Source organism: Paroedura picta, chromosome 7 (genome assembly GCF_049243985.1).
Source record: "Paroedura picta isolate Pp20150507F chromosome 7, Ppicta_v3.0, whole genome shotgun sequence".
Classification (NCBI taxonomy): domain Eukaryota; kingdom Metazoa; phylum Chordata; class Lepidosauria; order Squamata; family Gekkonidae; genus Paroedura; species Paroedura picta.
Genome location: NC_135375.1, coordinates 5,516,559 through 5,535,880, shown reverse-complemented (window position 1 = coordinate 5,535,880; position 19,322 = coordinate 5,516,559). Strand labels below are relative to the sequence as shown.

At 57.8% G+C, this 19,322-nt stretch overlaps 2 protein-coding genes across 4 annotated transcripts in view; one reads left to right on the top strand and one right to left on the bottom strand.

Moving 5' to 3' along the window:
* Positions 1-7,626, top strand: part of NPR2 (natriuretic peptide receptor 2) — a 35,408-nt gene extending 27,782 nt beyond the window's left edge. The window contains exons 9-22 of one of the 3 annotated variants that reach the window (XM_077346664.1): positions 96-170; positions 270-347; positions 587-691; positions 793-864; positions 2,064-2,223; positions 2,357-2,512; positions 3,411-3,579; positions 5,414-5,560; positions 5,648-5,771; positions 6,277-6,345; positions 6,437-6,611; positions 6,720-6,818; positions 6,967-7,026; positions 7,119-7,626. In XM_077346664.1, the coding sequence (XP_077202779.1) occupies positions 96-170; positions 270-347; positions 587-691; positions 793-864; positions 2,064-2,223; positions 2,357-2,512; positions 3,411-3,579; positions 5,414-5,560; positions 5,648-5,771; positions 6,277-6,345; positions 6,437-6,611; positions 6,720-6,818; positions 6,967-6,995 (1,458 nt within the window). In that variant the 3' untranslated portion in view covers positions 6,996-7,026; positions 7,119-7,626. Of the gene's footprint in view, positions 1-95; positions 171-269; positions 348-586; positions 692-792; positions 865-2,063; positions 2,224-2,356; positions 2,513-3,410; positions 3,580-5,413; positions 5,561-5,647; positions 5,772-6,276; positions 6,346-6,436; positions 6,612-6,719; positions 6,819-6,919; positions 7,027-7,118 lie in introns of all 3 variants that reach the window. The other 2 variants (XM_077346663.1, XM_077346662.1) reach the window with 2 other exon arrangements.
* A 200-nt stretch (positions 7,627-7,826) lies between these two features.
* Positions 7,827-12,816, bottom strand: SPAG8 (sperm associated antigen 8). Its single transcript, XM_077346674.1, has 9 exons — positions 12,704-12,816; positions 10,839-11,004; positions 10,195-10,321; positions 9,807-10,083; positions 9,487-9,664; positions 9,150-9,195; positions 8,296-8,413; positions 8,147-8,209; positions 7,827-7,945 (listed from the first exon to the last, which is right to left on the bottom strand). The coding sequence occupies exons 2-9, from the start codon at positions 10,894-10,896 to the stop codon at positions 7,841-7,843; spliced, it is 972 nt and encodes a 323-aa protein (XP_077202789.1). The 5' UTR covers positions 10,897-11,004; positions 12,704-12,816; the 3' UTR covers positions 7,827-7,840.
* Between the last annotated feature and the right edge of the window lie 6,506 nt (positions 12,817-19,322).

Here is a 19,322-nt window from a genome sequence, read left to right as displayed (position 1 = left end):
CTGGAGAGCCCCTCCCTGCCCCCCCCCCCCACCGGCTCAGCTCTGGCCCCCGTCGTGACTGTTTCCTTCTTTCCGTCCCCCCCACCCCCCTGCAGCGTGGGTCCAGTTATGGCTCCTTGATGACTGCCCACGGCAAGTACCAGATCTTCGCCAACACGGGCCTCTTCAAGGTGAGTGTCTCGCGCCTGCCTGCCTGCCTGCCTGCCTGCCTGCCGCTGGGGCTGTCTTCCAGGCCGGGGCCCCTCCCTGAAACTGCCCCTCTCTCGCAGGGAAACGTCGTGGCCATCAAACACGTGAACAAGAAGCGGATTGAGCTGACGAGGCAGGTGCTCTTCGAACTCAAACACGTATGTACCACGGGAGGCGGGAGGGGCTGCCAGGGGGGCTGTGGGGCCTGGCCTTGCTCCGGCAGGCCCGGGAGAGAGCAGGAGCCCAGCCAAGCAGGCCCAAGTCCAGCTTCGTGGACTCCTAGAGTTGGGAGGGGCCATGCAGGCCACCTGGTCCACCCCCTCCCACCTGCGCCAGTCACTCCTGGGGCTGCCACGGAAAGGAGAGCTGAGAGGGGCTCTGATTGTGCCTGCTGCAGATGCGAGACATCCAGTTCAACCACCTGACCCGCTTCATTGGGGCCTGCATTGACCCCCCCAACATCTGCATTGTGACGGAGTACTGCCCTCGGGGCAGCTTGCAGGTAAGGGGGGGGGTTGCTGGATGGAGACCCCTCGCTGCCGTGGGATGGGCCTCCTCCCCTGGACAAGGCGGCTGGGCCAAGCGTCCTCCCTCCTCCTGCAGGACATCCTGGAGAATGAGAGCATCAACCTCGACTGGATGTTCCGCTACTCCCTCATCAACGACCTTGTCAAGGTGAGTTGGGAGGCGGGAGAGCCCAGGTCAGGAGCCACCTGGTGTGTGTGTGTGTGGGGGGACTAGCAAGGGGTGTTCCGGGACAGGACAGAGAAAGCGTCCCCTCCAAGCAGACGGAGGCCTCCCCTAGAATCATAGAATGGCCGAGTTGGAAGAGACCTCCAGGGTCATCTAGTAGTCCAGCCTCCTGCACAGTGCAGGAACTCACAACTCCCTGCCCACAACTCCCTGCCCACCTATGAACCCCCATGTTCAGCCACATGTATTTCCCCACAGGCATATATATTCTTAACATACAGTGGCTACTCCTCCCCCCTTCTTTGTCTGTCCCTTTTAAATAAATTGTACCCCTCAGTCCTATTATTCCAGTTGTGAGAGTTATCCCACCAGGTTTCTGTAATGCCTGTTAGATCAGTCCCCTGAGTAACGTTCTTCCATCTGCTGTCCTCTTGTATTCTTCCCTTAATGGGTGGGACACCTTTCCCTCCTCTCCCAATGGCCCTCCAAAAAGTGCTCCATGAGTTCTTTCTCAGAACTCTTCACCCTCCTTTTTAGACTGCAGTGTGGACAGGCCTTCTTCTAGCTTCTGTATCTTCTCCAGGCGGGTTACTAACCTGCACTTGGTGCATGTATATTTAAAGCTACCCTGAGGTAAAAATACAGACATGCGCCAGACAGTACATGTGTGGGAACAAACAGACCCCTTCTGCAATCTCTGGAACACTTACCGAGTCCCCTGGCATGACCGCAAGCTAAAAGCTCTTTTGATCTTGCCGTTGGCATGCATCAAAGGCTCGTGCCTCTGGCGAACAAGAGCCTTTTATAGCACAAAGACCCACCCAGCAGAGGATGGAGCTACCTGCAGTCCTGCACCACCCAGGTAAGGAACAGACCAAAAACCCCACTCAAACAGCCCCCACTCGCCTGCAACCTATATACTGTCACACACTGCTCTCTCACATTGTAAAAAAGAACGCAACACTCACCAGTAGCTCCCGAGCTGGCTCTCCCTGCCCAACTGCTTGTGCTGCCCCCTGAGGTGGTCATCAGCAGTCCCCAGCTGAGCAGACGTCCAGCCTCCCTTGCTGGGCGGCCCGATTGCTACCAGTCCAGGGAGCTTTCTCCTTTGAGCAGCCCCAGTTGGCAGCCACTGGCCTCCTTCCATGGCCCGAAGGCATCTGTCTGTCTGTCCGGCACAGGGCATGGCGTTCCTGCACAGCAGCATCATCGGCCACCACGGCAGCCTCAAGTCTTCCAACTGCGTGGTGGACAGCCGCTTTGTGCTCAAGATCACCGATTACGGCCTGGCTAGCTTCCGGCAGAGCAGCCAGGGGGAGGGGAGCCACGCCCTTTATGCCAGTGAGTGCTGCTACCAGGGGTCCCTAGTCTGGCCCTCCTTCCTGCGGGCACAGCTTGAGGCCCCGGCTTTTGCAAGGGCTGGTCCTGCTGAGCATCCTTCCGCTGACTGTTGGCTCTTCCCTTCCTCCCTCAGAGAAGCTGTGGACGGCCCCAGAGCTGCTGCAGAACAGGGCCTTGCCGCCCCCAGCCATGCAGAAAGCAGATGTCTACAGTTTTGGGATCATCCTCCAGGAAATTGCCCTGCGCAACGGGGCCTTCTATGTGGAGGGCATGGACCTCAGCCCCAAAGGTGAGGAACCCCCCCATTCAGGAGGGCAGGTGGGGCTGCGGCTCAGGGGCAGAGGCCCCAAGCGGCCTGCGCAAGGCTCCAGGCACAGTGATCCCAGGCGGAGGTGCCAGGAGAGAGAGCTGCAGCCAGAGAAAGCCGGCCTGACGCAGGAGAATGCGGCTTCAGGTGCGTTCTTTGTGGGGTGAGGCAGGGATTCTCCAGCCACACTGTTTGGGGCCCCAGTTAGCCTCTCTCCTTCACCTCTAGAGCAGGAAGGAGCTTGGTGATGGGCCCTTGGGCCTCCAGGAAGGAAGGACCGTGCCCCCTCCCTCCCCCCCTCCCTCCCTCCCTCCCCAGAAGTGGGATTGCCTGTCCGGCAGTCAAAGAGCTGCTTTGCCCATCAGTCAGGAAAGGTGGGCCTGGGGCTTCCCAGCTTCCCTGCTAGGCCATCTCCTCTGGAGGTCCCCGCTGGAGTTGAGCCTGCACGGAGACCATACCCCCACCCAAAAATTCCTGTTCCAGGGCGCGGGAGGCAGCCTCCCCAGCCCCACAGCCATCTTGTGTCTCCTGCCCCGCCTTGGGGGTGGGGAGCAGCTGCTGCTCCCTGGGTCCAGGACCTCGGGGTGGGGGGCAATGTGAGCGATCAGACCCACTGTATGGGGAGGGCTTTTGACATCACTTCTGCTGACTGTGATGACCCCCCCCCTCCCCGTGTCTGTCTCCCTGCACCATGTCCTCCCCCCTCACTGGCACCAGGAAGCTCATCCGCCCCCACTCATTGTCTCAGTGGCCAGCCACACACTCCATGCCCTGGCATGCTCCCCCCCCCTTTGCCGTCTCACCCCCGCCAGCCCAGCCTCCATCTCACCCAGCCCATGCGCTCACGCCGTTCCTCTGCACCCCACGCCCGCCCCCACAGAGATTGTGCAGAAGGTGCGCAACAGCCAGCGGCCGTACTTCCGCCCCACGGTAGACACGCGGGCCCACAGTGAGGAGCTGGCCGTGCTGATGGAGCGCTGCTGGGCCCAGGAGCTGGCCGAACGTCCCGACTTCGCCCAGATCAAGATCTTCATCCGGCGCTTCAACAAGTGGGTGCTGGGGGGGAGGGGGAGGGGGAGGGAAGGGCTGGGGAGGCCCTCCTGGGGACAGGCCCTTTTGCAGCTCTCAGGCTGGGCAGAGGGGACCACCCTGCTGGGCGGAACTGCCCTTGGGATCGTGGAGCCAGCTGGGATCTGGCAGGCGTTGGTCTGCTCTACCCCATTCCAGACCCCAAAGGAGCAGATGCCTTCTGGACACTAATGGCTGCCGTCCCACGGATCCCTCCCCTCCCTTCTAGCTCCCATCCTTTGGGCCCTGCAGGAATACACCAGAGCAAGGAGTGGGGAGGGGAGGGGGGCTTGGCACCAGCCAGTCCCTGGCCAAGAGAGAAGTACCCAGAGGTGAGAACTCCCCCACCCATCACTGCCAATTAGGGGTGCTCATGCCCCTTACTATGGGCCAGGTGGGGGGCTACCCTAGCCCTCCTCTGAGCCAAGGAAAGGAAGGGGGGGCTGGGGTTGGGTCCAGCGTTGCACAGCCCTTCCAAGAAGCCAAGGCCTCAGACTTCTGCTGGATCGGGTAAATTCGGTTGATGTCATTTACTTGGATTTTAGTAAAGCTTTTGACAAGGTTCCCCATGATGTTCTGATGGATAAGTTGAAGGATTGCAATCTGGATTTTCAGACAGTTAGGTGGATAGGGAATTGGTTAGAGAACCGCACTAAAAGAGTTGTTGTCAATGGTGTTTCATCAGACTGGAGAGAGGTGAGTAGCGGGGTACCTCAGGGCTCGGGGCTCGGCCCGGTACTTTTTAACATATTTATTAATGATCTAGATGAGGGGGTGGAGGGACTACTCATCAAGTTTGCAGATGACACCAAATTGGGAGGACTGGCAAATACTCCGGAAGATAGAGACAGAGTTCAACGAGATCTGAACACAATGGAAAAATGGGCAAATGAGAACAAGATGCAATTTAATAAAGATAAGTGTAAAGTTCTGCATCTGGGTCAGAAAAATGAAAAGCATGCCTACTGGATGGGGGATACGCTTCTAGGTAACACTGTGGGTGAACGAGACCTTGGGGTACTTGTGGATTGTAAACTAAACATATGCAGGCAGTGTGATGCAGCGGTAAAAAAGTCAAATGCCATTTTGGGCTGTATCAACAGGGGCATCACATCAAAATCACAAGATGTCATAGTCCCATTGTATACGGCACTGGTCAGACCACACCTGGAGTACTGTGTGCAGTTCTGGAGGCCTCTCTTCAAGAAGGATGTGGATAAAATTGTAAGGGTACAGTGGAGAGCAACGAAGATGATCTAGGGCCAAGGGACCAAGCCCTATGAAGCCCTCTTTAAGTATTTGAAAGGTTGCCACTTAAAGGAGGGCAGGATGCTGTTTCTGTTCGCTGCAGAGGAGAGGATGCGCAGTAATGGGTTTAAACTTCAAGTACTACGATACAGGTTAGATATCAGGAAAAAAAATTTCACAGAGTAGTTCAGCCGTGGAATAGGCTACCTAAGGAGGTGGTGAGCTCCCCCTTACTGGCAGTGTTCAAGCAAAGGTTGGATACACACTTTTCTTGGATGCTTTAGGATGCTTTGGGCTGATCCTGCATTGAGCAGGGGTTGGACTAGATGGCCTGTATGGCCCCTTCCAACTCTATGATTCTATGATTCTATTCTGTGTGTGTGTAATGCAGCTGCAGCATCTGTGCCCCTGCTCCCTTCTAGTGTGGTCTGTTGTCAGAGGAGGAGGAAGGCCCTACGGGCCCAAGTGCAGGAGCTGAGCCTTGGCAGGGCCCTGGGGGCCATTCCAGGTCTCAGGCTCCTTCCCCTGTGCCCCGGCTCCCAGTGTGCCTCCTTTCCTTCTCTGCAGGGAAGGCAGTACCAGTATCCTGGACAACCTGCTGTCCCGCATGGAGCAGTATGCCAACAACCTGGAGAAGCTGGTGGAGGAGCGCACCCAGGCCTATCTGGAGGAGAAGCGCAAGGCCGAGAACTTGCTGTACCAGATCCTCCCCCAGTGAGTTGCTGCCCCGAGGCTACTCCATGCTCCCTCCCCGCCATGGGGCAGGCAGAACGCCCACTGACTCTCCCTCCTTCTCTCCAGCTCCGTGGCTGAGCAGCTCAAGCGTGGGGAGACGGTGCAAGCCGAGGCCTTTGACTGCGTCACCATCTACTTCAGCGACATTGTGGGCTTCACTTCCCTGTCGGCTGAGAGCACCCCAATGCAGGTGCCCCCCCTCCCGGGAAGCAGGAGGGAGACAGGCCAGGAGGAGCCCCACCTTGGCCCGGCCCTTGCCTGGCTCACGCCGGCCTCCCCCCAGGGAGGTGGGCCCAGCTGCCTGCCACTGAGGGCCCTTGGAGCCTGGGGAAGCCTGGTTTTTCTCTTGCACTGGGAACACTGCCCCCACCCCCACTAATGGCTCCTGGAGCCTATGGCCAGGTGCTGCAGGGCCATGCCGGTCAGCCCAACGCAGCCCCAAGGTGTGCTGGCTCGACCGATGTCCTTGGGCAGAGGAGCTCCCCATCAGCCATGAAGGCACTCAGAGGCCTCTCGTGGGACCTGCCCACCACAGGCCAGTCCACGCTGCAGAACGCCTCCAGCCCAGGGCGCTTTTGAACACAGGCCATGCAGTCTTGCTGCTGCCAGCCAGCCAGCCAGCTCCTGCTCCCCTGGGATGCAGGCCCAGTCCTCCAAGCGAACCCCCTGCCTGCCTGTCCTCCCCCCGTTCACAGGTGGTGACGCTGCTCAACGACCTGTACACCTGCTTCGACGCCATCATCGACAACTTCGACGTCTACAAGGTGAGTGTGGCCTCCGGGGAGGGGCAGTCAGGGCTCCTCCCCCAAATAGCCCCACAGCAGGAGCCTGAGTCAGAGGCTGCCCCGCCCACAGGTGGAGACCATTGGGGATGCCTACATGGTGGTGTCGGGGCTGCCCGTTCGCAACGGCAAGCTGCACGCCCACGAGATTGTCCGCATGGCCCTGGCGCTCCTGGAGGCCGTGAAGACCTTCCGCATCCGGCACCGGCCCAGCGAGCAGCTGCATTTGCGGATCGGCATCCACTCTGGTGAGTGCCAGCAGCAGGCCAGGCCGGGCCGGGCTGGGGAGGAAGCCCGCTGGAGGGCAGGGGCTGCACACAAACACACACACACACACCCTCTGTCCCTCCCTGCAGGGCCAGTATGTGCTGGAGTGGTGGGCCTCAAGATGCCGCGGTACTGCCTCTTTGGAGACACGGTCAACACAGCCTCCCGCATGGAGTCGAACGGCAAGGGTGAGGCCTCTTCCTGGGTGGGCTGGGTGGGCTTGCTCCCTGGGGCTGCAGGCTCTCAGGCTGGCTGGGCCACCCTGCCCAGGCTGACTGACTCCCCGCAGCCGTGTTTGTTCCAGCCCTGAAGATCCACGTCTCTTCCTCCACCAAGGAGATCCTGGACGAGTTCGGCTGCTTTGAGCTGGAGCTGAGGGGGGACGTGGAGATGAAGGTGGGTTCTGCCTCACGGGCCCCTGGGGGGAGCCAGCCCCTCCCCCAGGAGGCCTCCTGGGCTGACACGATTGGTCTCCTCCTGCTCCACAGGGCAAGGGGAAGATGCGGACCTACTGGTTGCTGAGCGAGAAGGACCCCGGTGTCATCTGATGTGGCTCCTCCCCCTCCTGTGACTCCTCCCACAAAGGATACGAGGCAGCAGCTGCTCCCAGCAAGAGGTGTGGGGCCTGCAAGGCCCAGATTTGCCTTGGTGCAAGGAGAGAGCGAGACCTACGGACTGCAGGGGCAGGAAGACCCCCCTGGCTGGAGAGGCCCCTGCTTGGCTGTGCTGAAGCAGGCAGGGCTGCCGAGCCTCCTCGCTGCCCCCCATGACACCAGCAGCCCCCGTGCCAGCGAGGTCCCCCGCAGCTGTGCTACCTGCACCCAGTTGGGGCCTGGCTGGTTCCTGACCCCTGCCCATCCTGCTCTGAGCAGCTCAGCTGGCTGAGCCACCCAGCCACTCCTCCCTCCCTCCCTCCCTCCCCCCCCTTTGTAAATACAGAAATCCAAACACAGGGTGGAATATTTTGTTGAAATACAGACTTTTTAACCCACGAGAGTACGTGGCCCTTGTGCTGGGCGGCCGGGGAGGTGGGGGGGGGGGAGGCATCAGCATGGTGTGTGCCAAAGAGGCTGGCAGTGTGGGGGGCCAAGTAGAAGTACTGCCAGCTCCAGCAGCCCCACCTCTCCCCCACCCCAGAGCATGCATGCATGCACACACAACCCCCCCCCCCCCGCCCTACAAAGCAGCCGGGTGCATCTCCGGAGCCCTTTTATTGTGCTAGAGCCTTGGTTTGTTCTGTGGGCTCTCCCGCAGGAGTGCTGAAGGAGGCATTCTTCCTGAAGGGGGTGTCCCCGGTCTGGATGCTGGAGACCCCCTGGAGAGAGAAAGAGTGGGAGAACCCGGCCAGGCTCCCTCCTGCCCATGCTCTTGGGTCGCTGGTGGGGCGGAGGGTCACCAACGGAGAGTTCCCTCCTTTCTGGCCCCAGCCCCACATCTACACAGGAGAACAAGCAGCAGGCGCTGGCCAGAGGGGGGGAAGGAGGGGGAAGGAGGGGGGAGGGGGTGTCTCACTCACAGGCACTTGCTGGGCGTGTTCCAACCAGAACGTCTGGGGCTGCTCAGTCCGGTAGTTGTGGGGCTGCAGAGAGCAACCGTTGCACAGCCTGGGCATGGGTGGGCAGCCCCACAGGCCCCCCTGCTCAACCCACTCCTATTGCCACTCACCTGGGTGGGGGTGGGGAGCACAGAGAGGAGGCCCTCCCGATGATAGTCTCGCTGCATGGTGGACACGGACTCCATGGGGCCGGGGGGAGGGTCGACATCTTCCGCAAAGGCCTCCTTGCTGCACACAAGGACAGTGGCCTCAGCAGGGGGCTTATGGGATGGGGGAGATCTCCTCCCCTGGGACTGGCGCAAGGCCAACAGGAGAGCTGGATACCCCACGGGCCTGGAAGATGAGCCCAGCTGGGCTCCCTCTTGCCCCAAGCTCCCTCCCCCTGGGCCCATGCAAGCCAGGACCTTCCTCCTCCAGGTGACTGGCAGGACAGAAGCTGGGTCCAGCATGGGGCACGCTATGAATCAGGACCCAGGTCAGAATATCGGGGAATGTCTTTCCTCCCTGCTGGAACACAGGCTGGGACAGTCTGTCCTTTGCTTCCTTCTGTCCTTTGCTGTCTCCCTGGCTTGTTCTCTCAGAAAGTAAGACCATCGGGGACCCTCCCCCCGCTGCAGCCCCCCCCCCAGCTTTGCCCATTCCTTGACAGGCCTCACCTGCAACCTGTGAGGAGCTGTTGAGACCCTGGAACTTACATCTAGGCCTGGCTCTCCAGGGAACTGCCCAGGTTCATGGGAGAGACCATGAAAATTTGAGGAGAGTGTAGACAGGACGGTTTTGCTCCCAGAGAAATCGGCGAAGGCTTCCCTGGCCTCCCTAGAACACCGGGGGGCTGCGGGATCCTGCTATTTGCGGAAGGGACTGATCCCATCCAGGGCAGAGGCTGGGCACAGAGGCAGGTGGAGTCCAGGGCACCCTCCAAATTGGCCCCTGTCCTGGGGAGGGCGGCTAGCGGCCTGCTCACCTGTACTTCTGGTACAAGAGCCACTGCATCATGGCCTCCCGCTGCCCTGGGGGGTGGGGGAAGAGTGGGGGTAGCAGGTTAGTGGGGGAGTCAGAAGCTCTCTCCGGACCCTCACCACCACCACCCCAACGCCTGTGCCAGAATCAGCGTCCTGTTTCTGCCTGGCACCCTCCCCTCCTGCCCCACTGCAGGGGGGGGGGAGGTTGGGGAGGAGCAGATGGACAAGCTGCCCTTGTCTCGTCGCCCCTCGTGGGCCCGCTGAGCCCCTTGGCCCGGCCGAGCGGTTGCCAACCTCCCTCCTTGCTCGTCTACCTGCCCGTTCAACTGCAGGCCCCACCTCTGATGGGGCGCCCCGTGGGGCAGGGTCTCCGGTAGGCGTCCTGGGTGGTGGTGCTCCGGGCCAGGCCCGCAAGGGAGTGCAGGGTGAGCAACCCCCGGTGCCCGTGCCGGAAGAAGAAGCCCTCCGTGCTGCCGTCCCCGGAGCCGGGCACCTCGTCCAGGGCGTTGGTGGCCCTCTGCAACAGCCAAGGCGGCGGGGGAGGGGGGTCGGAGGAAGGGACAGTCCAACCCCCGCAGAATGCAGAAATCGGCGCCCCTTCCCTTGCTGCCCTGCCGCCCGCCCCGCGAGGTGGGCCCCCGCCCCGCCCCTCGCCTTACCTCCTCCTGCCAGTTGCGCAGCAGGCAGTGGCCGCGGGGGGGCTGCGGCGCCGCGGGGGAGGGCTCGGGGGGCGGCGCGGGCAGCAACAGAGCCTGGGCAGGAGGCAGCTCGGCCAGGACCGGGCCCGGGGGACAGTCGGGGCAGCAGGGGGGCAGCTCCACGCCGCAAGCCGGCCGCTCCACCAGCACCGGCCCTTCCGCCGCCATCGTCGCCCCCTCCTCCTCCTCCTCCTCCTCGGGCTTCGCCGCCGCCTCGCCTCCGCCCTCCGCCTCCCACCTGCGGAGCACACGGAAAGGTGTGTGTGGGGGGGCGCTGTTCAGGGCCTCCCGCCCCGGCCAGGTGAGGCGGTCGGCGGAGACCAGCCCCCCCCCCCCCCCGAGGGCTCACCTCGACGGCTCCATCCCTCCGGCGGCGTCCTCGTCGCCCCGGAGACGGAGGGGAGCGCGGGGCGGGCGGGCCGCGCTCCCATTGGCCGGGGGCGGGGCGGGGCGTGCCGCATTTAGGGCCCAAGGACCTGGCGAGAGAGTTGGCGCCTGGGCGCATCACGGGGCTCCCAATTCCGCTGCTTGGGCCTCTGCTATGTGGTCCTTGGTGAGAAGCTGGTTGGGGGTGGTGGTGGTGGAGGGGGGGGGGCTATGTATATACAAGGTGGCAGCCCCAGGTTTGCTGATGTGACATTGGACACTTTCCCCCTGTGAGCCGCAGGTACCCCCAGCACTGCCGCCCCATTCGTCTTCCCTGTGCCCCCCCTCCCCCGGCTTCTGGATCTTTGGGGGTCTGCTTGGGGCTTTATTGAATTGATGGGTCTTCTAACCCTGAGCAGCCGGGGGGGGGGGCGTTATAAAAATCTATTTTTAAAAAAATAAGATGGGCCTGTTGTGGTCCTTTCCCCGAGCAAGTTTTCCCGAGGACTGGCCATGTCTGCGGCTGAGTCGTGCTTGACTGTAGACAGTGGCATTTTTGGCACACGGCAGGAATCAGGTAGACATCCGGAAGCCCGTGGATTTTGGTGTCAGGTGCTATTTTTGTACCTGTCAAGAAGCTGCAGGGTGGTATCCAGAAAATGTACTGGTGCACCGACTGGGCCATGCTGTGGCTGACAGTGGGGTCAAAGTTGTTAGTCCAGCCGAAACCTCTCCAGAGCTTCCTCCTTGGGTATCCGGGGATGTCAGCACCATCCTCTCCAGTTTGGCCTCACTTAGAATCACAGAATCATAGAGTTGGAAGGGGCCAACCCCCTGCTCAACGCAGGATCAGCCCTAAGTACCCTAAAGCATCCAAGAAAAGTGTGTATCCAGCCTTTGCTTGAAGACTGCCAGTGAGGGGACTCTGTTCAGTTTTGGGCACCACAAGTGAAGAAAGATGGAGAGAAACTGGCGCATGTCCCAAGGAGGGCTCTGAAGCTGGTGAGGAGTTTGGAGACCAAGTCACATGATGCAGCCAAGGGTGGCCCTAGCCCTTTGGGCTCAGGGGCCTCTTCCTCTGCCTTCCGGATCCCTTGGGGGAAGGGGAGTGGGCCCCCCAGCATACTCCTTTTGAGCCTGGGGAGAAGCAGGCCATGCGGCCCTCTGTGGACATCGAAGGGTCTGCTGCTGCTGGGAATAAAGTAAGAATGCCACCCCCCCCCAGGATTGGGCTGGCTGTGGGCCAGCTGTGGACTTCAGTTGCACTTGAGGCCTGCGGCTAGTGGGGGGGGGATCATGCCTTTGCCCCCCCCCCAAGAACCATTACATACCCACTGCACTTTCCCAGCTTCTGCACATAATACTTCCTGGGGTGAGGGTGGGGCTGCCTGGACCCCTCCCCTCTTCCAAGTGGTGTAGACAAGCACTGGAACCCCCAGCAGCATATTCTTTCATCCACCCCCCCCCCCCAGCAGACCCTGCCTGCCCCCTCCCTTGCTTCCACCTAGTCAGGCAGGCTTGGGAGCCTATCCTCTCTGATTGGTCCTGGAGGAGAAGCAAGAACTTGCTGGTGGCGGGAGGGGGGGGAGGGAAGCAAGCCAAACAGGGTATATTCTCCCTCTCTAGCCTTTTTCCTGGGGGTGCCTGGCTGGTTACTGGCAGCAGCCAACAGGTGTGAGCAGCTGAGCCCCCCCCCCGCCCTTGACTGCACTCCGTGTTTCCCCTCTGCGAGTGTCCTCATGCACAGCAAATGCTCCTCCCCCCCGCCCCCGCCCCCGCCCAGAGGCTGCCTCTCCAAGCCGTTCCAAGGTCATTGGCTTTCCCCGCCAAAGTCAGCCAAGAGCAATCCGCCCAGCCCTCGTCGCCAATGGCAGGCTACAAACAGCAGGCCCTGCAGGCTGGGAGAGCGAGGAAGGAAGGGGGGCCCACCAATGGCCCCCCACCCCCACCAATGCCTTCAGCCGGCTTCTGGGAGGGCTCACCTAGGCGGGGCGGCGGGGGGCGGCGGGGGGCGTCACCTGCCTGGCCAGGGGGTGTGGAGGTGGTGGGCCTCCGGAGAAGGCCTCTTGCTGCCCAAGACAGCCCCCCCCCACACCCACACCCACCCCTGAGGAGGGCAGGCAGCAGGGTGCCCAGGCAGGCTGCTCTCTCTCCCGCCCGTGGGAGCCAGGCCACCCTCCCCACCAGGAGTCTGGCAGGAAGGGGTCTGGCCTCCTCCTGCTGCTCCAGCATAGGATCCTGGGGAATCCGGTGTGTGTGTGTGTGGGGGGGGGGGCTCTGGTCACCCCATCGCCAAAAGACCTTGCAGAGCTAGATGGGCAGCCAAGAGGAAGGGGGCAGTGGGGGCCCCCAGCGTCTCCCAGCAGGCCTGGCAGCCAGAGGGAACTGCTGAGCAGCCGCTGAGCGCTGAGCGCCCCCTGGGGGGCCCTGAAATCCTCAGCAACAGCTCCTCGTCCTACTGGTTTGGGATGGGGGGGGTGGTTTATATTTACCTGCCCTTGAGGAGGCGGTGAAGTTTATTAGGAGGGGGGGCATTTGCAAAATAGAGGAGCGGTGGGTCTGGGGATCCTGGCCCCGCTGCCTCAGACGTGGCCGGGGGGGGGGGCGTGCGGGCATTCCCGGCCCCTTCTCCTTTGTTCTTTGCACGTGGCCCGCAGTATGACGTCGGTGCTTTCTGAATTTGCCCTGTGACTCAGACTGACCGCCGTGCTGGGCGGCGGGAGGGGGGGGGGCTTGGCTGTGCATGGAAAGGGAGGCGGGCCGGCCTCGGGCACTATGTCCCGGGGGGGGGGGGGTCCATGCGCCAAGCACGACGCTCGGGGAACTGTGACCCCCCGCCCTCCTCCCTGGCCGGCCGGCGGGCCGGCTCCGGTCTCAATGGCTCCCCCTGGCGGCCCCCACCGGTCCCGCCGCCCTTTCTGGAGAACAAGCGGGCCTTATGCGGCCGGCGCTCCCTGCCCGGGCCCCGGAGACGGCGCTCCCGCTGCCCGCCAGCCGTGTCCCCTCCTGAGGCCGCTGGCTGTGCCAGGGGGCAGCCCGAGCTCGGGCACCGCGCGTTAAATTTAGCCCACGGGTGAAGCCAGCCGAAATGCCGGCAGAACGCGGCCGGGGAAGGAGGGAGGGAGGGAAGGGGCCGGGGGGGGGGGCTCCCACGTAAGGAAGAGGGCCAGGTTTGGGGGCTCCGGAGCCCCGGCCCCTTTCCGCACGAGGGCATACGCATACGAATCAAAATGCTGGCGGTGGGGGGACCTGAATGCAAGGATTTCTCCATTGGACCGGCCTGATTAGAACCCACCCTAAACATGAAATTGCCATCCCTGGAAAGCCATTCTCTGCAGGGTAAGTGGGTGTACAATTCAGTTCTGTGGCTGGAAAGGCAAAATTAGGTGTGGAAAGGAACACAGTTTGCCTCTTTAAAAAGCCAAAAGGGAGGGATCTCAACTTGTGAGGAGACGGTCTCAGAGCAGTTTACAAATACTGCTGAAGTTGGGAGAAAGCATGGTTATCCCCCAGAAAAGGTTTACCAGCTAGCAGCCATGTAGGCCACTGGTTTTGCTCCCCCCCCTCCAAGGGGAGAATTGGGGGGGGGGGTTAGTGGAGTATGGAGATGTTGCTAACAGCCTACACCCACTTGCTCTAGGCACCCTTTGCTCCCCCAACCTTGCTTCAAAGCCAGCAGGGCAGGGGGGAGTGAAATGGGCAGTTTAAATGCTTGGCAGCCATTTAAACCGTATGGCTCATGGTTTTGCGCTGTACTGTTTGGAAGAGGAGGGAAGTGAAACGGATTAGTGAAATGGCTGGCAGCCACTTCAGCCTGTCTTCTGCGCATGTGTATCCTTCTGCCCAGAGGCTGAATGGCTGGCAGCCAATTTAGCCACCTGTTTTGCATCAGAGAAATTGATGGTTCAACAGCTGATTGGTGTATCAAACCAGAGAAAAATCTGGGAAATGTTTGGTGAAGGCTCCTCCCACAAACCTTGATTTGCCAGTCTCAAAACAGCCCTAGTTAGTCATGAATGTGGGCTTGTCAATAAGCCACTCAGGAAAGGGTCCCTTGACACTTCTCCATCAGCCGCTGCTCCTCCCGCAGGGGCTCCTTCCACCCTGGCGACCTCTCGCTGTTGGCAGGCTGGCTGCATTGCCCTTTATCAGATATGCCAAGCACAGGGGGAGGATGTGCCTGCTCACAGCCACAGGCAGTACAAAGGCTGCATCTCCGTCCTAAGCTGTTTCCCCAAGCCTCTTTCAGAACTCTGGATCCATTCAGACCTGCATGGGCTGCAGATAGCCAGGAGAGGTGGGCCCTTCTGGCCGCATCAGGCAGGCTGTTCCATGAGGGCAAGGGGGCACAGAGAATGCTCCTGGGCCCAGGCAGGTGCTGGTTTTGCCCATTTGCAAGTTGCCAGCTGTGGAACCTGAGTCCATCCCAATGGGCAACTAGCCTGCAAAGCTTTGCTCCAGCAGAGTTCCAGATTCTAATTCTGCACAAAACTGGAAAGGTAGCAGATTTTTCTATTGTCATTCAGAGATCAATTCATGTGCATGAGAGGAGCTTATCAGAATCATAAGGAGCTTATCAGAATTGGAAGGGACCTTATGGGTCAGTTAGTCGAACCCCCTGCAGTATGCAGGACACTCACAATGCTATGGCTCATCCACTGTCACCTGCCACCCCCTTGAATCTTCACAGAATCAGCCTCTCCGTCAGATGGCTCTCCAGCCTCTGTTTAAAAATTTCCAAAGAGGGAGAACCCATCAACTCCCGAGGAAGCCTGTTCCACTGGGAAACCGCTCTCACTGTCAGGAACTTCTTTCGGATGTTTAGATGGAATTTCTTTTGAATTAATTTCATCCCATTGGTTCTGGTCCATCCGGGGCAAGAGAGAACTCTGCTCCTATATGGCAGCCTTTTAAATACTTGAAGATGGTTATCAAATCCCCTCTCAGTTGTCTCTCTAAACAGACCAAGCTCCCCCAATCTTTCTTCATACCTCTTGGTCTCCAAACTCACCATCTTTGTTGCCCTCCTCTAGACACGTTCCAGTTTGTCTATATCCCTCTTAAACTGGGATGCCCAAAACTGAACACAGGACTCCAAGTGAGGCCGAACCAGAGCAGAGTAAAGCGGTACCATCACCTCCCGTGATCTGGACACGATACTCTGTTTGATACAACCCAAAATCCCATTTGCCTTTTTAGCCACCGAGTCACACTGTTAACTCATGTTCAATGTATGGTCTACTAAGACTCCAAGATACTTTTTACACATGCTACTGACAAGATTTATGGATCCAATTGGATTCCTAAATGCTCTGGCTCAGCTGGTGTGGAGGTTTGGGCTGCGTTGCCACCAATATGCTGTGAAGTTTTGCCAGCTACTGTCTCTGCTGGCCCAAGAAACAACGTCCAGGTTGTCTTGTTGAACACATGTACGTTTATTTGCAAAATAATTAAAAGGTAAGCCGGAGTGGCAAGACACAAGAGGCGAAAGCAAAAGAGAGCACTGCTCACCAGAAAGCAAAGTTGCTTAAATGCGTCATAGGTGTGTTAAGAGAGTGATCCACTTAAAGAAACATACATCACAACTACAGATGTCAGGCTGATGGGTCGATAGTTACCCGGATCCTCGTTTTCCCCTTTCTTGAAGATGGGAATGTTTGCCCACCTCCAATCATCTGGCACCTCACCTGTTCTCCAAGAAGTGTCAAAAATAATGGACAGAAGTTCAGAGATTACATCTGCAAGTTCTTTTAGTACCCTTGGATGCAATTCATCTGGCCCAAAAGACTTCGTTATATTTAAAGAAACTAGGTGTGGACTGCCCCCACAAGGATTTGTTTATTTATGTTTTTCTATTTTTTGACTGACCCTCTAGACAGAGCTGACTTGGAGTGGTTTCCCACAGTTTCAGTAAACAATAATAAAATAATTCATTAAAACCCATCAATTTACCAATTAATTTAACAATAATTAGCTATTAAAACCAGACCTCAATCTCTGTAGCTGTTTCTCTCCCTGCAATAACTGGTTCCCCTTTAATCTTCATCCCAAAGTCTGACAATATTGGCGCTTCTTTGTCAAGATAGGTGCAGAGAGGTTTCCCGGCACCCCTCCCCATCCAGTTCCTCTAGGGAGCAGAGATTAAAGCCTTCCCCTTACGTTGCTTCCTGGCTCTGGAATTCTGAGGTTGACCACCACTGAAGGTGGAGATTCCCTTGAGTCACTGTGGGCAGTGTCCACTGACTGACCATGACTCTCAGTCCCCCTATCCTAAATCCAGAACTTTACATTTGTTCCTATTAAATTTCATCTTATTCAGCTTAGCCCACTTCTCAAGCCTATCAAAATTATCCTGTATTCTGATTTGGTCTTCTGTTGTGTTCGCTACCTCTCCCAATTACTTACTGTCTGCTTGAAAAGGCTGTTGCAGACCAACTATCAGCATACTTGGAAGAAGCTTCAAGTCCTAGACTCACCTCAGTCAAGTTTCCGGCCTGGCCATAGGGTAGATACAGTGCTAGTTGCCCTGATGGAAGACCCCCGTCGCCTGTTGGGCTGGGGCAGGTCAGCACTGCTTATGCTAGTAAACCTTTCAACAGTGTTTGACACAGTCGACCATAAGCGTCTAGTTCACTGCCTTGCTGATACTGGGATCAGAGGGACGGCCCTTCAGTGGCTGATCTTTCTCTGGGATCGCAGACAGAGGGTAGCACTAGGAGATCACTCATTAAGCCACATTAAGCTTGAACAGTCCCCCCCCCTGGGGGGGGCAGTTCTCTCTCCATCTTGTGCCAATATTCTTATGCACCTTCCTGCTCAACTGGTGCGGAGGTTTGGGCTGGGTTCCCACCAATATGCCGATGACACCCAGCTCTTCCTCCTGATGGATGGCCGCCCTGACTCTCCCCCAGAAGCATTAGCCAGCTGCCTGGAAGCAGTGATGAGATGGCTCAAGCAGAGTTGTCTGAAGCTCAGTCCTTCAAAGATGGAGGTCCTATGACTGGGGAGGAAAGGCCCAAGCGAGGAAGTGCGTCTACGCAACCTTGACAGAGTATGGCTATCAGCGGCCCACTCTGCCAGGAACCTGGGGGTGATTCTTGATGCCTCCCTCTCGATGAAGGCTCAGATCATGACGATATTGCAGCTGGCATTTTACCAACTCCACCAAGCCAAACTACTAGCGCCCTATTTGTCCACAGAACACCTACCCACAGTGATCCATGGGACTTACCTCTAGACTGGACTTCTGCAACTCGCTCTACGCTGGCCTCTCCTTATGCTAGATCTGGAAACTGCAACTGGTCCAGAATTCAGCTGCCAGGGCCCTCACAGCAACACCCACATCCAGCCCATCCCCCAGCAGCTGTGCTGGCTTCCGGTTGAATTCTGGGTCAGGCTTAAGGTTCTGGTTATCACCTTCAAAGCCACATGTGGTCTGGGCCCAGCCTACCTGAGGGATCGCCTCTCTTCCTACACTGCTCCACCAGTTCCAACTTCCTGGTGGTCCCTGGCCCCAAGGAAGCCCACTTGACCTCAACCAGGGCCAGAGCCTTCTCTGTCCTGGCCCCCGCCTGGTGGAACGAGCTTCCACAGGAGGTCAGGGCCCTGACGGAGCAAGATCAATTCCGCAGGGCCTGCAAAAGGGAGCTCCTCCGCCAAGCATTTGGTTGAGGTTGACCCAAACCACTGCTTCCAGTTGGCCTTCAGCCTCCCACCTACAATCATCATTACAGACTCGCCCGCCCACCGGGCCATCAGTAAGCGTTGATTTAGTGTTCTCCCTAATGTTCTACTGTTCATAACGCTGTTATTATTACCTTGTTATTATAAACTGAGTTATTTGTATTGTTCCTGTTTGATGTAAACCGTCCTGAGCCTTCAGGGAGGGTGGGATATAAACAAATAAATAAACATTTCCAACATTTGCCATCGTGTTGCTTAGACATTCTGCTTATTTTGGTGTTATGTGCCACTTATAAAACATTTTACACCAGTTTTCTCTCAACATTTGACATTTTGTAACTTTAATTTTCCCCAAAGCTGTTCCCACTCGCTCATTAAAGTATTGTGAGTTACATGCTGCATTCACGTCACCATAGATTTTAATCTGCTCGTTTTCTTACTTTAAAAGAAGCTTATATATTTGCCCCTGCGTATACAGTTTGGATTCAAATTCTGTCATCTCAACTTCTATCCCTATTTTGCCATTTAATTCAGTTAAGCATTTTGCTCGTATTATACCTTTTCCAGATTCTTACTAATGAGTCTTTCCACAAATGAGGCTCTAATTTGTTTCTGGGCTTTTTCAAAGGCCAAAGTGCATTGTGCAGACCTTCCTCAAGGCCTGTCTTCTCAAGCACTAAATCTCTCTTCATTGGGGCCGTAACCTAGTAAATGAAGGTTGTCAACATAGCCGTGTGCAAGTAAAGTTTCAGATCTGGAACCTCTTGTCCACCTCTCATCTTACTGTCTTCTAATACTTTGAAAGGTATTCTGAGTCTCCTGTTGTTCCAGATAAATTTGCTAATAGTTGTTTGACATTTTTTGTAATATTTTTTCATTGATGTTTATAGGCAAAACTTAAAATAAAGGGAGATATTTGGGATGGGTTCATACAAACAGACCCCTTCAAGGATCGCTGCCTTATTGTGGCGAAGGGGCTTGCGTAGCTCAGTGAAGCTATGAGCTATGCCGTGCAGGGCCACCCAAGACGGACAGGTCATAGCAGAGAGCTCCAACAAAAGGTGATCCACTGGAGAAGGAAATGGCTCCAGTATCTTTGCCATGAAAACCCAATGGACAGTACCCAAAGGCAAAACGATATGACGCCGGAAGATGAGCCCCTCAGGTCAGAAGGTGTCCAATATGCTACTGGGGATGAGCAGATGGCTAGTACGAGTAGCGCCAGAATGAAAGAAGCGACTGGGCCAAAGCCGAAAGGACGCTCAGTTGTGGAGGGAACTGGTGGTGAAAAGACAGTCAGATGCTGTAAAGACTTTTTTCCCATAGGAACCTGGAACGTCAGGTCCATAGAATCATAGAGCTGGAAGGGGCCATAGAGGCCATCTAGTCCAACCCCCTGCTCAACGCAGGATCAGCCCAAAGCATCCT

Bases quoted from the DNA above. Each gene is read 5' to 3' on its own strand.
- SPAG8 (XM_077346674.1), bottom strand. From the start codon at position 10,896: ATGGCCCAGTCGGTGCACCAGTACATTTTCTGGATACCACCCTGCAGC. The intron at 10,084-10,194 runs GTGAGCCCTCGG...TGTGCTCCGCAG, and splicing joins GGAGGGATGGAGCCGTCGAG to GTGGGAGGCGGAGGGCGGAG. The intron at 8,414-9,149 runs GTGAGCAGGCCG...CCTTGTGTGCAG, and splicing joins CTCTTGTACCAGAAGTACAG to CAAGGAGGCCTTTGCGGAAG.